General features: G+C 42.6%; 1 protein-coding gene across 4 annotated transcripts in view; it reads right to left on the minus strand.

Moving 5' to 3' along the window:
- The window catches only part of LOC128698574 (ataxin-2 homolog), a 38960-nt gene extending 25983 nt beyond the window's left edge, over positions 1 to 12977 (minus strand). For 3 of the 4 annotated variants that reach the window (XM_053790871.2, XM_053790870.2, XM_053790872.2), the window contains exons 1-2: positions 12705 to 12977; positions 2481 to 2586 (exon numbers count right to left, since the gene is read on the minus strand). In XM_053790871.2, coding sequence (XP_053646846.2) covers positions 2481 to 2586; positions 12705 to 12745 — 147 coding nt within the window. In that variant the 5' untranslated portion in view covers positions 12746 to 12977. Of the gene's footprint in view, positions 1 to 2480; positions 2587 to 12355; positions 12620 to 12704 lie in introns of those variants that run through there. The other variant, XM_070103811.1, reaches the window with a different exon arrangement.
- Between the last annotated feature and the right edge of the window lie 7103 nt (positions 12978 to 20080).

The raw sequence follows: 20080 nt of genomic DNA on the forward strand, positions 1-20080 counted from the left end.
TAAAACAAAGAGCACCATTTATTAATTGTCCTTCAAAGCAAATGGTTGGGTAAAAGTACAAGTATTCAACAGAACATGTCCTCCTTGACTTACGATGTTTCGACTTTACAGTTGTGCAAAATCAATTATGTATACTTTTGGATATGAAACTTGAGATAATTACCCACCATGAAGGTGGCAAGTCCTTGACTTTTATTTATTTATTTACTTTTCAACACTGGTATTTAGTTACTAAAAGTAATTACAGCGTCTCCTCACTTAGCGACGTACTCGTTTACCGACGACTTGGACTTACGATGGGCTCTCTGACCAGCATTCATACCTAAATAACGTATATTAAGAGCTGATTTCCTCTATTCTGTTTATTACAATATACAGTACACTATTGTAGAAACATTTTAAAAATATACCAGAAATGGTGCAAAGGTGACATTAAAACAATGTCAAAGATGGGTGACAAACCCACTACCAGTAGAATATGTTCCTTGCTTAGTGACAAATTCATTTACCAACGTGGTCCTAGACTCCGACGGTAAATGAATTCGTAGCTAAATGAGGAGCATACTACAATGGTAGTGGATTTGTGTCAACCATCTTTGATATTGTTTTAATGTCACCTTTACACCATTTATAACATTTCTGGTATATTTTTAAATGTTTATACAGCAGTGTACTGTATATTGTAATAAACAGAATTGAGGAAATCAGCACTATTTTATTATTTTTATTTTTATTATCACATTGGCCGATTCCCACCAAGGCAGGGTGGCCCGAAAAAGAAAAACTTTCACCATCATTCACTCCATCACTGTCTTGCCAGAAGGGTGCTTTACACTACAGTTTTTAAACTGCAACATTAACACCCCTCCTTCAGAGTGCAGGCACTGTACTTCCCATCTCCAGGACTCAAGTCCTGCCTGCCGGTTTCCCTGAATCCCTTCATAAATGTTACTTTGCTCACACTCCAACAGCACGTCAAGTATTAAAAACCATTTGTCTCCATTCACTCCTATCAAACACGCTCACGCATGCCAGCACTAATATACATTATTTAGGTATAAATACTGGTCAGACAGCCCGTCGTAAGTACGAGGCATCGGTAAGTATGTCTCTAAGTGAGGAGAGGCTGTATTTAAAATAATTCAGGCTTTCAATAAAGACTTTCTGAACAAGGCCCTACTATGTAGGGTATATTCAGCCAAGTGAAGCCTAAAATAAACATGCACTGCCAATATTGGCTATCACTTATATAATCAAGATAAACTGGTACACTATTAGTACAGTAATTTCCAAAATCTATTTCTTTTAAACCTATGGGCCATCTCCCACCAAAGTAGGGTGATTCCCAGAAGAAGAAACATTTGCCATATACAGGAGGGCTCTGTTTATACAGCAGGTTAGGTTTCAGGCTACCTCTGTAAAATGAAATATAGCCTTTTTTCACTTTCAAATACAGTGGACCCCCGGTTTACGATATTATTTCATTCCAGAAGTATGTTCAGGTGCCAGTACTGAACGAATTTGTTCCCATAAGGAATATTGTGAAGTAGATTAGTCCATTTCAGACCCCCAAACATACACGTACAAACGCACTTACATAAATACACTTACATAATTGGTCGAACTGGGAGGTGATCGTAAAGCGGCGGTCCACTGTACATATAAAAGCTTGATAACTTAAAATATTTTTGTCCTTAGCATAGTGAGTGGTGAATGTATGTACTGGAGGAAGTCTGAATAAATGAAGAATGGGTATAACAAAGCCAATGCACTAGCAAAACGCCATACAGCGAAGTGCTCTAAAGCGGGGCCTGCCTGTACTAAAATAAATGCATAATACTATAGTGTATAATAAAAATAAAGAAACACCGTGTGTACAGTTCATAAAATAGAATGAACAAACACAACAGATACATTAATAACTACCCCAGTCCACAATTTGGAGGCAAGGCTTTCGAGCCAAGCTCTGGAGCCAGGCTTTCGAGCCAAGCTCTGGAGCCAGGCTTTCGAGCCAAGCTCTGGAGCCAGGCTTTCGAGCCAAGCTCTGGAGCCAGGCTTTCGAGCCAAGCTCTGGAGCCAGGCTTTCGAGCCAAGCTCTGGAGCCAGGCTTTCGAGCCAAGCTCTGGAGCCAGGCTTTCGAGCCAAGCTCTGGAGCCAGGCTTTCGAGCCAAGCTCTGGAGCCAGGCTTTCGAGCCAAGCTCTGGAGCCAGGCTTTCGAGCCAAGCTCTGGAGCCAGGCTTTCGAGCCAAGCTCTGGAGCCAGGCTTTCGAGCCAAGCTCTGGAGCCAGGCTTTCAAGCCAAGCTCTAGAGCCAGGCTTTCGAGCCAAGCTCTGGAACCAGGCTTTCGAGCCAAGCTCTGGAACCAGGCTTTCAAGCCAAGCTCTGGAACCAACCTTAGAAACCAAGGACTAGAAATAAGGTTTAAAAACAAGGGAAGTACAGAGTTATCTGTGAGTTACAGAACGAGGCAGACGACTCACTCTAACTGGAAGGCCAACCAGGGCTCCGACAGATTGCATGAAGCGGTGATTAGTGTATACACCGTCTGCTGGTACTTGTCTCTCTGCACCTTTGCCACGCCCACCCCTGAAATTAAAAAAATATTTTGAATACAGAATGTAACATGCACCGCTGTTACGAGTTTGGCCACAAAGGTACAGGATGTAAGTTAATTTTATTACAAAATACTGTGCTGTAATTAATTTCAAGTTACAGTGGGACCAAAACATTGTCATGAGGTCCCTCTCCAAAGTGTGGATTTTTGATGAATCTTAATAGTTATGAAGACAATCTCTGGGTACAGAGAGAGAAAACTCAATGTAAAACAAGTTATGTCTGACATGATATTCAGGGTATAAGTACATAATAAAGTGGACAAAGTAATAAATTGTAACAATGCTTCATCTCGCTGCGAGGCCTTGTCAGAGACCAGGCTGCAGGGATGATGATCCCTGAAGCATCACTAGGCAGACTAGGTAGGTAGACTGTTCAAAACTGGTTGGGCACAGGTCTCAAAGCAGTTGAGGAGTTGAAGAGTACCATAGAACTGTAGAAAGCCGAAGGACTGATTATCTCATCTTTTGTATATAATTCTACGTTCTTCACATTATGTCCTTGCACTGTATTGCTAGTCGCTGATTAGTGACACGTTTACAAATAAAGATACCCAGATGTTGTGTATGTGTCTAATTCTTCACCTTGTCGGTATTGTATACTATTCATGTACAATTTGTACAACTCTAGCAATCGCTGGTGAAGCCTCACTGGGAATATGAAGCAGGTATGGGCTCTATAACAGAATGGTTATAAATAGTACTGTGCACTGTTAAACACATGTGCCACGATAAAATTAATCTCTAGTAACAGAAATCTTTCTAACCAAGTTAGACTGTAAGCATTTTCCTTAAATAATCTAACCAACATTCCTCACGTGGAAAGCATACATAAAAATGGCCCCAACATAAATAACTACAGTACTATACTGGCTTTGACTACTGGATTACCCTGATTATCCTAAGTTAAATAATTTTTCAACATTCTATGCTGATAATCACAAACAGGAGGGCCCCACTCATACAGCAAGTTAGGGTCTGGGCTACTGCTGTAAAGTGAAACAGTCTTTTTTCACTTTCAAAAAGGGCAAAATGATTGTGAATCATTCAGAGCTTCTGTTATCTGAACTTTTATACTGAGTGTGAAATGCTAGCATATTGATTAATGATTCCCTTATTACAAGACACACTAGGGCAAATTTTTAGAGCTACACCTTGACTGCAACCTGAAATTTCTAACCTACGTCCAACATATAGCCAAGAAAGTCTCCAAAACAGTAGGCATCCTTTCCAAGATACGGTACTATGTACTTCAAACGGCACCACTTACACTATACCACTCTCTAATCTAACCTTACCTCACAAAAAGCTGCTGTGTGGATGATCACCAATTCATGCGCCAGACAACACACCCTTCCACTCTTAAAGAGTTTGAACTCAATATACAAAATATGCACTCGTATTACTGTGCCTACTATATATACAAATCATTAAACACCAATATAAACTCTACTCTCAAACTTCTCCTTGACAGCTACAACAGAACACAGGCACTGCACAAAACACTAACATCCCTCGTGTCCATGTCACCATATTCAAAAATACAATGTACATAAAGGGCCGTAAGATCTGGAATTCACTGCCTGAACCAGCAAAAGGTCCCCTATCTGCCAATCAATTTATGGTTATAATTAAAATTAATCTCGTCTCCCAAACTTAACTATACCAACAAGTGAAGCCTGTGTCTGAAATCATTCAATCAGTTTGAAGCTACTCAAGATATCCCTATTAATTCAAGACAACTAAATCAATACACAAATAACCCGCAAATAAAAGAGAGAAGCTTACGACGACGTTTCGGTCCAACTTGGACCATTGTTATTTACAACTAAATCAATCTAAAATATTAATACACACTTAAAATTGTGCTGTTGTAAAACACTGCACCATTAAGAAGCACATAATAAAGGGCATGTGTATACTGAATGCATGCAGAATTTTGTAAGATTGTCACCTTTGTGTGTTCATGAAACAGAGATGATCAGAAATCCTACAAGAATTATTCTGTCAGCTTACCTGTTCTTGAAACAAATAAATGATCAGCAATCCCACCAGGGTGAATACATTTATGTTTTCATTTCACACTCGTATGCTAAAGTGTCATTTGAAAACAGGTGAATTTGTAAATGAAGTGATAAGCCTATAGAGGCAGGTGCCAGAAGTCGCCAGAAACTTGCCACACAGGTCAGCTGTTTTAATAATCTTCCTGGCCTGCTAGTGTACAGTGGACCCCCGGTTAACGATTTTAATCAGTGCAAGAGGGGTAATTGTTATGCGAAATAATCGTTATGTGAATGAATTTTCCCCATAAGAAATAATGGAAATAAAATTAATCCGTGCAAGACACCCAAAAGTATGAAAAAAAAAATTTTACCACATGAAATATACATTTTCCCACACACAAAGAGAAGGATACATGCACAATAGTAGAGTAGTACATGCACAGTATATATTGTGCATGTACTAGTCTACTAAATGAAGAATAAATGACACTTACCTTTATTGAAGATGCAGCAATGACTGATGAGACACTGTCCTGGGAGTGCCTTTTCCTCCTGAGTACTGTAGGTCCTGTTTGGCATTTTCTTCCAGAACATGCCTTATCACACTGTGTATGCCACTACGATTCTTAAATCTCTCAAACCAACCTTTGCTGGCTTTAAATTCACCAATATGAGCACTAGTTCCAGGCATTTTTCCCTGTTCACCTGGGTGTTAGTCGACTTGTGTGGGTTGCATCCTGGGAGATAAGATTAAGGACCCCAATGGAAATAAGTTAGACAGTCTTCGATGACACTGACTTTTTTGGGTTATCCTGGGTGGCAAATCCTCTGGGGTTAATTGTTTCTTGGTATTCTCAATAAGCCACACCAACAACGGTGCTACAGCAGCAGCAGCAGCTGACAGTGCAGCAGCAGCAGCAGCAGCTGTACCACCAATAGTAGCGATGGTTGATTGGGGTTTATTATACAACCTGGCCAGCTCGGAGACATGCACTCCACTTTCATACTTATCAATGATCCTTGCATATAATCTAGTGATATCAGTGAATAGCAAAATACAGTGTTGTAGTAACAACTAACCAGTAATATAATGATACTTAGTGGAGTGGAGTGACTTTCATTAGTTTCTCTTTTCTTGAAATACCAGACGTATACTGTGAATTTCATATAACCTGTAGTTACCAGCGGTCGCAATATACACGAGAAGCAAATATTACTACAGAAAATGAGTCTTTCCTCCAAAAAATTTCCACCAGTCAACTATAGTGATAATATAGCTTTTGTTGTGGTGGAGACGGAAAAAACCTAGAAAAGCTAGATACATTGATCGATAAAAGAGTTGAGGCTCGACCGTTCGTCATAGTAGGAGCTGCCAGAAATCACTGGTTCTTCAACACGCAAGTTATACTTTTGTATCAATCAAATCACATATTACTCGGGTAGATAATTTCCAGTAGATCCTTCATGTGTTAGCCCAAATCACCGACCAGTATGTTTTAAATAAGTGACCCACTGATCAGATCAGACTGGTCCGAACCCTTGACTGGTCGAACCCTCGACTGGTCCGAACCCTTGACCGGTTTCAAACGGATTTGTTGGACAATAAAGCAGATTGTAAACGGATGGAGTCGTAGGCACCCTTATTAAACACAAACAATAAATATAAAATCAGGAACGTACACCGGTAAGCTGTCCTAATATACAAGTACAGTTAGAAATAGAAATACAAATAGCTAGAGCTTCACTTTAAGGAGGTTATTAATAGAGTATTCAAGAGGTTGCTAGTAGAATTACAGTAAATCAACCATTCAAATCATTATGAAGCTCTGTGTAGTCTGCAGTCAATCAAACGAACGGGTTTCCACATGGATAAATTGTTATTTTTGTGGAAATTGGTGTCACGCCCCTTGTGCAGATATCCAAGAACTAGCTACAAGCAGTATAAAATCAGGAAAGTGTTTTTGGGTATGCCCAAATGAGAAATCTGTGGACTAAAATCACTTTGGTATTAAAAGACGATAACATCAAAGCAGCTTTCATAGAAAACCTGGAAGCTTTCTACAACAGATGGGAACATAAAAAGTCTGGGCTGGATGGTACTGCCCTTGATGCTGGCCATGTAGTCAGAAACTAAGGCTGGAGGTGCTGCCCTGGTAGTCAGTAAATGTGGGGCTGATAGTGCTGTCCTGGGAGACAGTAATGGTGAAGCTGGAGGTGCTGTCCTGGGAGACAGTAATGGTGAAGCTGGAGATTTTGTCCAGGTAGTTGGGAAATATACACAGGAGGGAATGCACATAAATGACCTCATGGGAGACAGGAGCTGTAGTGTGGAAACAAGTGTAGTCAAAGATAAAACCAATATTGCAAACTAGTAATACCACAGGAAATAGCAAACAAGAGGACTCCACTAGCAATAGTGAGGATATATTACCAAAAACAACTGGTGAGAGCTCCATTGTTGGTGCTAGTGAGGATAGGAATAAGACAGGTAAACATGCACCAACAGGGAATACAGTCACAGAAACCCAAGGCAAATGGAAACCAAGCCTGTGCACATACTATGCACTTGGTATCTGTAGGCATGGGAAATCTGGAAAAACAGATGGGACGTGCAACTATGACCACCCTAGAAAATGCCGTGCCCATATGACAACAGGAAAATGCAAACTCCCTTCCTGTAAGCTTTTTCACCCTGAAATGTGTACCTCTTCAGTACAGGAAAGACTGTGCTATAACTTAAATTGCCAGGCACACCATCTAAAGGGGACAAAAAGATACAAAACATCCAGGCCATGGGAAAACCTGGGTAGCCACAGCCACTCAAGAGGGAGAGGGATTTTAGTGCCAGGAAGGAAAAACTGGCAGGAAATTGCAGAAATCGTACACCAAATCTAGTCATTCCTGGAGTGGAACCACAGTCACTGGCCTCCACTCCAAACCAACAGATACAGATACTAATGCCGGAAAAAAAATCCCCCCCCAGTACCAACAATACCACCAGTCCGATGACATTCTTCTTTGCAAATATACAGGGTCTAAAGCCAGCAACAAACAAAATACCTTTCATCCGTGGACTGCTTGCAGAGGCAAATGCAATGTTCGCGGCTTTCACTGAGACCCACATAAAGGATCACTTGGGCAACGAAATATGGATCCCAGGTTACAACCTATACAGATGTGACAGAGTGAACAGGCAAAAGGGGGGGGGGGGGTTGGCCTGTACATTGCAGAGTCACTTGTTTGCACAGAACTGCTTAATGCCTCAAATGATGTAGTGGAAGTTTTAGCAGTAAAGATCGAGAACCAAAACCTAGTCATTGTGGTAGTCTACAAGCCTCCGGATGCAACATCCCAGCAATTCCAGGAACAGCTGTTAAAAATTGACCACTGTCTGGAAAATCTGTCCAGCTCCTGCACCAACATCTTGCTCCTGGGGGATTTCAACTTAAGGCACCTAAAATGGAGGAATATAGCAAATAATATTGTTGCAGTAATAACACCAGGAGGCAGCTCTGATGAAAACTCACACTCACACGAGCTTTTAAATCTCTGCACAAAATTCAATTTAAACCAGCAAATAATAGAGCCTACTAGACTGGAGAATACACTAGACCTCATCTTCACTAACAATGATGATCTGATAAGAAATGTCACCATATCAAAAACAATATACTCAGATCACAACATAATTGAGGTTCAGACATGTATGCGTGGAGCCCCAGACCGACATAATGAGACTAGTCACGAGGGAGCATTCACCAAATTCAACTTCAATAACAAAAACATAAAGTGGGACCAAGTAAACCAAGTCCTAACCGATATAAGCTGGGAAGATATACTAAGCAACACAGACCCCAACTTATGCCTAGAACAGATTAACTCGGTGGCACTCGATGTATGCACAAGGCTTATTCCTCTAAGAAAAAGGAGGAGTAGATGTAAAATAGAAAGAGACAGGCGCTCCCTTTACAGGCGACGGAAAAGAATAACAGAGCGGCTAAAAGAGGTCAATATATCTGAAATGCGTAGGGAGACACTGGTCAGAGAAATAGCAAGCATCGAACTTAAGCTAAAGGAATCTTATAGGAGTCAGGAATCGCGGGAAGAACTAAAAGCCATAAATGAAATCGAAAGAAACCCAAAGTATTTCTTCTCCTATGCCAAATCAAAGTCGAGAACAACGTCCAGTATTGGGCCCCTACTTAAACAAGATGGGTCCTACACAGATGACAGCAAGGAAATGAGTGAGCTACTCAAGTCCCAATATGACTCAGTTTTTAGCAAGCCGCAAACCAGACTGAGAGTCGAAGACCAAAATGAATTTTTTATGAGAGAGCCACAAAATTTTGTTAACACAAGCCTATCCGATGTTATCCTGACGCCAAATGACTTCGAACAGGCGATAAATGACATGCCCATGCACTCTGCCCCAGGGCCAGACTCATGGAACTCCGTGTTCATCAAGAACTGCAAGAAGCCCCTATCACGAGCCTTTTCCATCCTATGGAGAGGGAGCATGGACACGGGGGTCGTCCCTCAGTTACTAAAAACAACAGACATAGCCCCACTCCACAAAGGGGGCAGTAAAGCAACAGCAAAGAACTACAGACCAATAGCACTAACATCCCATATCATAAAAATCTTTGAAAGGGTCCTAAGAAGCAAGATCACCACCCATCTAGAAACCCATCAGTTACACAACCCAGGGCAACATGGGTTTAGAACAGGTCGCTCCTGTCTGTCTCAACTATTGGATCACTACGACAAGGTCCTAAATGCACTAGAAGACAAAAAGAATGCAGATGTAATATATACAGACTTTGCAAAAGCCTTCGACAAGTGTGACCATGGCGTAATAGCGCACAAAATGCGTGCTAAAGGAATAACAGGAAAAGTCGGTCGATGGATCTATAATTTCCTCACTAACAGAACACAGAGAGTAGTCGTCAACAGAGTAAAGTCCGAGGCAGCTACGGTGAAAAGCTCTGTTCCACAAGGCACAGTACTCGCTCCCATCTTGTTCCTCATCCTCATATCCGACATAGACAAGGATGTCAGCCACAGCACCGTGTCTTCCTTTGCAGATGACACCCGAATCTGCATGACAGTGTCTTCCATTGCAGACACTGCAAGGCTCCAGGCGGACATCAACCAAATCTTTCAATGGGCTGCAGAAAACAATATGAAGTTCAACGATGAGAAATTTCAATTACTCAGATATGGTAAACACGAGGAAATTAAATCTTCATCAGAGTACAAAACAAATTCTGGCCACAAAATAGAGCGAAACACCAACGTCAAAGACCTGGGAGTGATCATGTTGGAGGATCTCACCTTCAAGGACCATGACATTGTATCAATCGCATCTGCTAGAAAAAAGACAGGATGGATAATGAGAACCTTCAAAACTAGGGAGGCCAAGCCCATGATGACACTTTAAGTCACTTGTTTTATCTAGGCTGGAATATTGCTGCACACTAACAGCACCTTTCAAGGCAGGTGAAATTGCTGACCTAGAAAATGTACTGAGAACTTTCACGGCGCGCATAACGGAGATAAAACACCTCAATTACTGGGAGCGCTTGAGGTTCCTAAACCTGTATTCCCTGGAACGCAGGCGGGAGAGATACATGATTTTATATACACCTGGAAAATCCTAGAGGGACTAGTACCGAACTTGCACACGAAAATCACTCACAACGAAAGCAAAAGACTTGGCAGACGATGCAACATCCCCCAAATGAAAAGCAGGGGTGTCACTAGCACGTTAAGAGACCATACAATAAGTGTCAGGGGCCCGAGACTGTTCAACTGCCTCCCAGCATACATAAGGGGGATTACCAACAGACCCCTGGCAGTCTTCAAGCTGGCACTGGACAAGCACCTAAAGTCGGTTCCTGACGTTGGTTTGCAGCCGGGCTGTGGCTCGTACGTTGGTTTGCGTGCAGCCAGCAGCAACAGCCTGGTTGATCAGGCGCTGATCCACCAGGAGGCCTGGTCACAGATTCAGGCAAAAACTAGTTAGTAAGTTTATTTAGTTATAGGTACAATTATCATACCTAGCTACACATGTACGTTGCCTAGGATAACCCAAAAAAGTCAGACAAAGTGACTTATTTCCATTGGGGTCCTTGTAAGGTAACTGAGTTCTTAAGTGAAAATGTCTGTGCACTATCCGTATTGCTCCAAAAGTAGATCTACGTTGTTTTTTTACACATTTTCAAATGTAAAACAAGAAAGAATATCTACATTTTTTTACATACTTTCAAATGTTGAAAAAACGTGTATATACGTTTGGACCATTTAAGGGTTTACCTGAAAAGAGCAGCAATTCTGCTAGTGCTGAAACATTCCACCTGCTGAAAGGAATTCTTCAGTCAAATATTTTAACTGAAGCCTGTTGAGCAGGGAAAACATTTCAGCAATGAAGATATCCAACTGTTAAGCAAGTTTATTTAGGTACAGGTATACACAAGCACAATTATCATACATAGTTTAACATATATGAGCAGGTGTGACTTGGACCTGCCTACCATGGGCCAGTAGGTCTGCGGCAGTGCTCCTTCTTTATGTTCTTATACGTGTAAATTACCTAGGATAACCTAAAAAAGTCAGACAAAGTGACTTATTTCCACCGGGGCCCTTGCACATTTATTTTACTTATCCACTTATTATAAATCAGGGGCACCATGGGTATGCTAAGAGACAACACGCTAAGTGTCAGAGGCCCAAGAACATTCAACTATATCCCAGCATACACAAGGGGGATTGCCAATAGACCCCTGGCTGTCTTCAAGAGGGAGCTGAACAGGCACCTGAAGTCAGTACTTGACCAGCCGGGCTGTGGTTCGTACGTTGGTTTGCGTGTGGCCAGCAGTAACAGCCTCGTTGATTAGGCCCTGATCCACCATGAGACTTGATCATGGACCAGGCCATGGATGGGGGGTGCTGACCCCCTGAAACACCCACCAGGTATACTCCAGAAGGCCTACCAGAGCAATATATTTAAAATTCTTCCATTTTAGATGCTTATGACATGGCTGCTGTTGGCACCTAATTCCTGATGATAAAAATGAGAGACCAGGCTGGGCATAAGCAAGTTCTGTGTACCATAGGCCTACTGCAGTGTTCACTTTTGTCAGATTAGGAGCAGTGTACTTATAGAAGCTTTCCCATGGCAATACATTACCTTAGGACTTCCTCTTGAAAGGTTAAAATGAGGAATAACATGTGTAAAATGTGCACAAGGATGATACACAAGTACATATGGACAATATGCACGCACATGAACGAGACATATATATGGGTAACACACGTACATACATGAGACACGTACATATGGACGAGTAACATCAATAAAGGGAATATAAAGCTTTAAAGATGAATGTACATATGTATGAGATACATATACAAGGACACAACACATATATATGGATGATACATATACATATGGATGAGACATCAATGAAGGGAATATAAATCTTCAAAACAAATCACATTAAAAAAATTCCTCAGGCAACAAATCTTAAAATAAGCGAAGGACATATATAACACTGTCAGAACATGGCATAAATAAGTGTGTTGACCACTGTCCATTGGTGGGGAGCACTAAACCCTTAAGGGCTACACAATGCCTGGGGGGCAATCAGGTTTGAGCCAAGTGGAGGGTTGTTCAGAGTACTTGGATCAAGAGCCCCTCAACAGCATCAATGCTGTGAGGAGAGACATGGAGGTACCTACAGCTGTCACATGTAACTGGAGGAGGTATGGAGTCCAGATGTCTACGGGCGCCACCACATGCCCCCACCATGCCCAGGATACCCCAAAAGAGCCTGGATTATGGGCACTGGAGGAGTAATGGGGGGCAATGAGCGTGTTAATAACCACAGTTATGTATATATGTAGACGTGTGCGTGTGTATGTACGTGTGTATGTACGTGTATGTACGTGTGTCTCCGCCATCACCGGTCACCACCACTAACCACCTCACACACCCATTAATACCCACTTGCTAGCTACCCCACGCCCCCACAGCATGCCCTAGCACCCGGACACCCACGCCCGCGCCCCTACACGCCCACATACCCACCTGGCGGAGGTGGATCGGGTTTTTCTTGGCCTGGTGTTCATGGTATCCTCGGCTCTCCCTGCACGGGCCTGCCGAAATTCGCTGGGGACCGGAATTTTGATGGTCCTTACTTGACAACGAGGCGATAAACAACGAGTTTAGAGTGTGGGCGACGTTAGCTCAGTGTTCCCGGGGGTTAACAGCACTCCTGGCACCTAGAAATAAGACATAATGGCAAAACACAAGGTATACAATTTTCCCTTAAGTCCTAAGTGCAATGGCACCTAACATGTAGGAAAATACGTTCCAATAATACCCGCCGAAAATTATTTTTTTCCCGCCTTCTCTTTATTCCCGGTTATAAAATCCCTCGGTATGCTAATTGAAGTAATGTGTTTATTAGTGTGGACTCGTAGTGGGGAATATTTAGCCGGGTTTTCATGGGATAGAAAAGGAAAATTGATATTTTTCAAAAGTTTGTCTGCAGGAGATGAGTTATAGCTTGTTGCCATTGTCACTAAAAGATCCAATAATTCATATTTTATTATTTAATGTCGCTTCTTTTATTATCCCGGGGATAAAACCACCTGGAAACCCCCCATAATTAACCCACTGGGGGAATAACACCAATATAACCACCCCGGGGGGAGGAGGGCTGCCAGAGGAGGTTAAAATAACACCAAGACTGCTGAATACTCAACTTAAATGCCATAGCAAGGCGGGGATTTAAATATATCACGACTCCAGCCTATATTATAACCCAAAAACCAATTAATATAACCTAGTAGAGCCGCTCTACCTCTATGACCAGTCATATCAGGCACTGGGGCATTTATTAAAGGGAAAAAAAGGGTAATTTCTTACCCCTGGAGAATCATAGGTGAAATATTTTGAGGCGGAAATGGCCAGATTTTTCGAGCTATTTAAGTCATGACTCGAAATTCTCTTTAATACGGGAAGTAAATGTGTCCGAGAAGGACTATTATGTATCACCACTCTCGTTCACATATATACACTGAGCGAAACATGCTATGGTGAGATTCTAGACAGTGAAACATGTTACACAAGTCACAGGATACACGGGACACTGGATACATGAGACAGGATACATGAGACACAGGATACACGAGACACAGGATACACGATACACAGGATACATGGGATACAATACATGGAACACAGGATACACAAGACACAGGATACATGAGACACAGGATACACGATACACAGGATACATGGGACACAATACATGGAACATAGGATACATGAGACACAGGATATATGGGACACAGGATATATGATACACAGGATACATGGGATACAATACATGGAACACAGGATACACGAGACACAGGATACATGAGACACAGGATACACGAGACACAGGTTACATGGGACACAATACATGGAACATAAGATACATGAGACACAGGATACATGGGACACAGGATACATGAGACACAGGATACACGAGACACAGGATATATGGGACACAGGATACATGAGACAGGATACATGAGACACAGGATACACGAGACACAGGATACATGGGACACAGTATACATGAGACAGGATACATGAGACACAGGATACATGGGTTACAAGATACACAGTAAGATGACCTTGGCTATCACAGGAAGCTACATTATCAAGGAGCCTTTGCATGTATGTACGTATGTATATGTACGTACGTATGTGGATAAATTAGACACATGTGCAACTCTTGGGTATCTTTATTGAGGAAACGTTTCGCCACACAGTGGCTTCATCAGTCCATACAAAGGAGGAACTTGAAGAACAGGAGGAGAATGAGGTAATCAGTCCCTCAACCTTGAGTCGATGTGTTCAGTCCATCAATCTTGAATAGAATTCTATTCTATTCAAGATTGATGGACTGAACACATCGACTCAAGGTTGAGGGACTGATTACCTCATTCTCCTCCTGTTCTTCAAGTTTCTCCTACGTATGGACTGATGAAGCCACTGTGTGGCGAAACGTTTCCTCAATAAAGATACCCAAGAGTTGCACATGTGTCTAATTTATCAACATGTCGGTTCTCTGAACCATTCATCTACGTACGTATGTACGTACTGACCTATTTGTACTCACCTATTTATTGTTGCAGGGGTCGATTCACAGCTAGTCCCCACCTCTTCGCTATATATGTATGTATATATGTGTATATTTTATGCATGTATTATTATGCACGAGGTACAATAGGTACGGCGCCTAGGCCCTCTGCAAAAATTTTGAGAACAAGGGATGAAATCAAAATTAATACCCTTTCGTTAAATACATATAACGAAATATGGATTAGGGACCCTCATCCTCAGAGAAGAGCGCATTCAGTTCACACACTGAGGTCCGGAGTTCGAAACCCCGGTACGACTGGATAATATTAGGTGTTTCCTTAAGACACTTGCTGCCCATGTTCACCAATCAGTAAAATAGGTACCTGGGTGTTAGTGGACTGGTGTGGGTCGCATCCTGGGACCAAATTGACCTAATTTGCGGGAAATGCTCAGCATAACAAGCTACTTTCTATATTTAGTAGTATGTCAGCTATGATCTGTATACCTTGTACATGTAGAAATATAGATATTTTTATTATTATTATTATTATTATTATTATTATTATTATTATTATTATTATTATTATTATTATTATTATTAAACTTCAGAGAAAACTCAAGGTTCTCCCCAGAGCTGTTTGAATATTTTGTTCTCCTACTACTACAAAAAATTAGACCCGTGCTTAGGCGGGAGGGGACTTACACATGTGGCAGCAAAGAAATGAGTGAGATACTGGAGTCCCAATATAACTCAGTGTTTGCTGAACCGTTAATCAGGTTAAGGGTCGATAACTGAATGATTTTTTTTACGACCGAGACTCACAATTTGGTTAATTCAGAAATTTCTGATATTATCCTAACACCACAAGACTTTGAAAAAGCAATTAATGACGTGCCCATGCACTCTGCCCCAGGCCCAGACTCGTGGAACACGGTATTCATCAAGAACTGCAAGAAGCCACTTTCACGTGCCTTAAGTATTCTATGGAGAGGGAGCATGGACACAGGGGTCATCCCACACTCACAAAAAACAGACAGACATAGCCCCATTCCACAAAGGTGGCAGTAAAGCAAATGCAAAGAGTTACAGATACGATAGCACTAGCGTCCCACATCATAAAAATCTTTGAAAGGGTCCTAAGAAGCAAGATCGCCACCCACTTAGATGCCCATTAGTTACACAACCCAGGGCAGCATTGTCCCTCCTGCCTCTCACAACTACTGGACTACTATGGCATGGTCTTGGATGCACTGGAGGACACAAAATGCAGATGTTGTATACATAGACTTTGCGAAAATCTTCGACAAGTGCGACCATGGTGAATTAGCACACAAAATGCGTGAAAAAGGAATAACAGGAAAAGTTGGTAGATGGATCTTTAACTTCCTAACAAACAGAACACAAAGAGTAATAGTAAACAGAGTAAAGTCAGCGGTGACTACAGTGAAAAGCTCTGTTCCATACCGTACATTACTCGTTCCCATCATGTTCCTAATCCTCATATCTGACATAGCAGAGATGCAAACTACAGCAGTGTCCTCCTTTGCGGATGACACCCGAATTTGCATGACAGTGTCATCCATCGAAGACACTGTAAAACTCCAAGCGGACATCAACCAAATCTTTAAATGGGCCACAGAAAACAATATGAAATTCAATGAAGGCAAATTTCAATTACTTTGCTATAGAAAACTCGAGGAAATTAAAACTGTATCGGAGTATAAAACAAATTCCAACAATACAGTAGAGCTAAAAACTAATGTGGAGGACCTGGGAGTTATAATGTCAGAGAATCTCACTTTCAAACATCCCAACAATGTATCTACCGCATCTGCTACAAAAATGATGGGATGGATAATGAGAACCTTCAAAAGTAGAGTTTACCTGGAGTTTTACCTGGAGAGAGTTTCGGGGGTCAACGCCCCCGCGGCCCGGTCTGTGACCAGGCCTCCTGGTGGATCAGCCCCTGATCAACCAGGCTGTTGCTGCTGGCTGCACGCAAACCAACGTACGAGCCACAGCCCGGCTGATCAGGAACTGACTTTAGGTGATTGTCCAGTGCCAGCTTGAAGACTGCCAGGGGTCTGTTGGTAATCCCCCTTATGTATGCTGGGAGGCAGTTGAACAGTCTCGGGCCCCTGACACTTATTGTATGGTCTCTTAACGTGCTAGTGACACCCCTGCTTTTCATTGGGGGGATGGTGCATCGTCTGCCAAGTCTTTTGCTTTCGTAGTGAGTGATTTTCGTGTGCAAGGTCGGTACTAGTCCCTCTAGGATTTTCCAGGTGTATATAATCATGTATCTCTCCCTCCTGCGTTCCAGGGAATACAGGTTTAGAAACCTCAAGCGCTCCCAGTAATTGAGGTGTTTTATCTCCGTTATGCGGGCCGTGAAAGTTCTCTGTACATTTTCTAGGTCGGCAATTTCACCTGCCTTGAAAGGTGCTGTTAGAGTGCAGCAATATTCCAGCCTAGATAGAACAAGTGACCTGAAGAGTGTCATCATGGGCTTGGCCTCCCTAGTTTTGAAGGTTCTCATTATCCATCCTGTCATTTTTCTAGCAGATGCGATTGATACAATGTTATGGTCCTTGAAGGTGAGATCCTCCGACATAATCACTCCCAGGTCTTTGACGTTGGTGTTTCGCTCTATTTTGTGGCCAGAATTTGTTTTGTACTCTGATGAAGATTTAATTTCCTCATGTTTACCATATCTGAGTAATTGAAATTTCTCATCGTTGAACTTCATATTGTTTTCTGCAGCCCACTGAAAGATTTGGTTGATGTCCGCCTGGAGCCTTGCAGTGTCTGCAGTGGAAGACACTGTCATGCAGATTCGGGTGTCATCTGCAAAGGAAGACAAGGCCATGATGATTCTCTTCAAATAGCTTGCTTTCTCTAGACTGGAATGTTAATGTACTCTAACGGCCCTTTTCAAGGCAAGCGAAATTGCAGACCTTGAGAATATAGAGAACTTTCACGGCACGTTTAAGTACGATAAAGCACCTAAATTACTGGGAACGGTTGAAGTCCCTTGATTTGTACTCTCTGGAATGTAGACAAGGAAGATACATGATAATACACACTTTGAAAATCCTAGAGGGACTAGTTCCAAATCTGCACACGAAAATCACTCCCTACGAAAGCAAAAGATTGGGCAGATGATGCAACATTCCTCCAGTGAAAAGCAGGGGCGACACGAGTACACTGAGAGACAACACACTAAGTGTCAGGGGCCCAAGACTGTTCCACTGCCTCTCAGCATACATAAGGGGGGATTACTAATAGACCACTGGCTACCTTCAAGAAGGCGCTGGACAGACACCTAAGTCAGTACCCGACCAGCCGGGCTGTGGTTCGTATGTCAAGTCGCGTGCGGCCAACAGTAACAGCCTGGTTGATCAGGCGCTGATCCACCGCGAAGCCTGGTCACAGACCGGGCTGCTGGGGCGATGACCCCCGAAACTCCCTCCAGGTATATCTAGTAATAAGTAGGTACCTGGGTACCTACTTACTGGTGTGGGTGGCATCCTGGGGGACAAGATTGAAGGAACATAATGGAAATAAGACAGTCCTTGATGACGCACTGACTAACATGTGTTATTGTCAGTGACTAACCCTTCTTATCCCGGGTTATCCTGAGTGACTAACCCTCCCTACCCCAGGTTATCCTGGGTGACTAACCCTCCCTACCCCAGGGTAGTCCAAAGGGTATCCCTGTAGGAGAGCTGAAGGTATACCTGGAGAGAGTCTCAAGGGTCAACACCCCCGCGGCCCGGTCTGAGACCATGCCTGGCGGTCCTATAAGACACTATCTCTCAGAAGAGAAGAAGAATAGAATTTAGGGGAAATACCTCTCTCCTCGACACCATAAATGCTCTCAACTCATTAAGCATAAATTGTGGCATGCTTGTGTCAGAAGCCAGACACAGGTATGGTAGGATTGTGGACAGTGGAGTCAGAGTGCACATGCTGTGGATTCCATCTCACATTGGTCTTCAGATGCATGATAGAACTGATAAATTGGCTAAGCTGTATGCTTTCAAAGAGGGAGTAGATTACAATCTTGGCTTGTCAGGTAGTAGTTTGAGAACAATAATACGAAAAGAACTTCAGCTGAATTTTATGGACTTAAGGCTCAGGGAGATTGACACCAGTGAGTCCATCTATCATCATTTTATCATGCAGGAGGAGCCACATGTCTATGGTGCATCCAACAAAATAAGCAGACTCTTGGATGTCACTACTGCCCGGCTCCGGCTGGGTTACAAGTATCTTTGGCAGGTTAAATCACCACCACCAGATGTAGACCAAACGAAATGTAAACTTTGCCAGATGGATTATTGTCACACCCTGCGTCATTATGTACTGGAGTGTGATAAAATTAATGAATTTAGAAACAACTCACTCAGAAGTGTTCAAGAAATGGCTAAGTATTTTATCCACAGTGGTATATTACAGACCATTCTGGAGAAATACCCTGACTTTGCTAGCTGTAAATAAAGCATTACCACATATGTGCATGTGTGTGTGTGTGTGTGTGTGTGTGTACTCACCTATTTGTGGTTGCAGGGGTCGAGTCTTAGCTCCTGGCCCTGGTGTGTGTGTTTGTGTGTATGTGTATGAGTGTGTGAGTGTGTGTGTGTGTGTGTGTGTACTCACCTATTTGTACTCACCTATTTGTGGTTGCAGGGGTCGAGTCCTAGCTCCTGGCCCCGCCTCTTCACCGGTTGCTACTAGGCCCTCTCTCTCCCCGCTCCATGAGCTTTATCAAACCTCGTCTTAAAACTGTGTATGGTTCCTGCCTCCACTACGTCATTTTCTAGGCTATTCCACTGCCTTACAACTCTATGACTGAAGAAATATTCCTAATATCTCTCTGACTCATTTGTGTCTTCAACTTCCAATTGTGGCCTCTTGTTTCTGTGTCCCCTCCCTGGAACATCCTGTCTTTGTCCACCTTGTCTATTCCACGCAGTATTTTATATGTCGTTATCATGTCTCCCCTGACCCTCCTGTCCTCCAGTGTGTGTGTGTGTGTGTGTGTGTGTGTGTGTGTGTACTCACCTATTTGTGGTTGCAGGGGTCGATTCTTAGCTCCTGGCCCCGGTGTGTGTGTTTGTGTGTATGTGTATGAGTGTGTGAGTGTGTGTGTGTGTGTGTGTGTGTGTGTGTGTGTGTGTGTGTGTGTGTGTGTGTGTGTGTGTGTGTGTGTACTCACCTGTGTGTGTGTGTGTGTGTGTGTGAGCTTTATCAAACCTCGTCTTAAAACTGTGTATGGTTCCTGCCTCCACTACGTCATTTTCTAGGCTATTCCACTGCC

Source organism: Cherax quadricarinatus, chromosome 88, assembly GCF_038502225.1.
Source record: "Cherax quadricarinatus isolate ZL_2023a chromosome 88, ASM3850222v1, whole genome shotgun sequence".
Taxonomy (NCBI): domain Eukaryota; kingdom Metazoa; phylum Arthropoda; class Malacostraca; order Decapoda; family Parastacidae; genus Cherax; species Cherax quadricarinatus.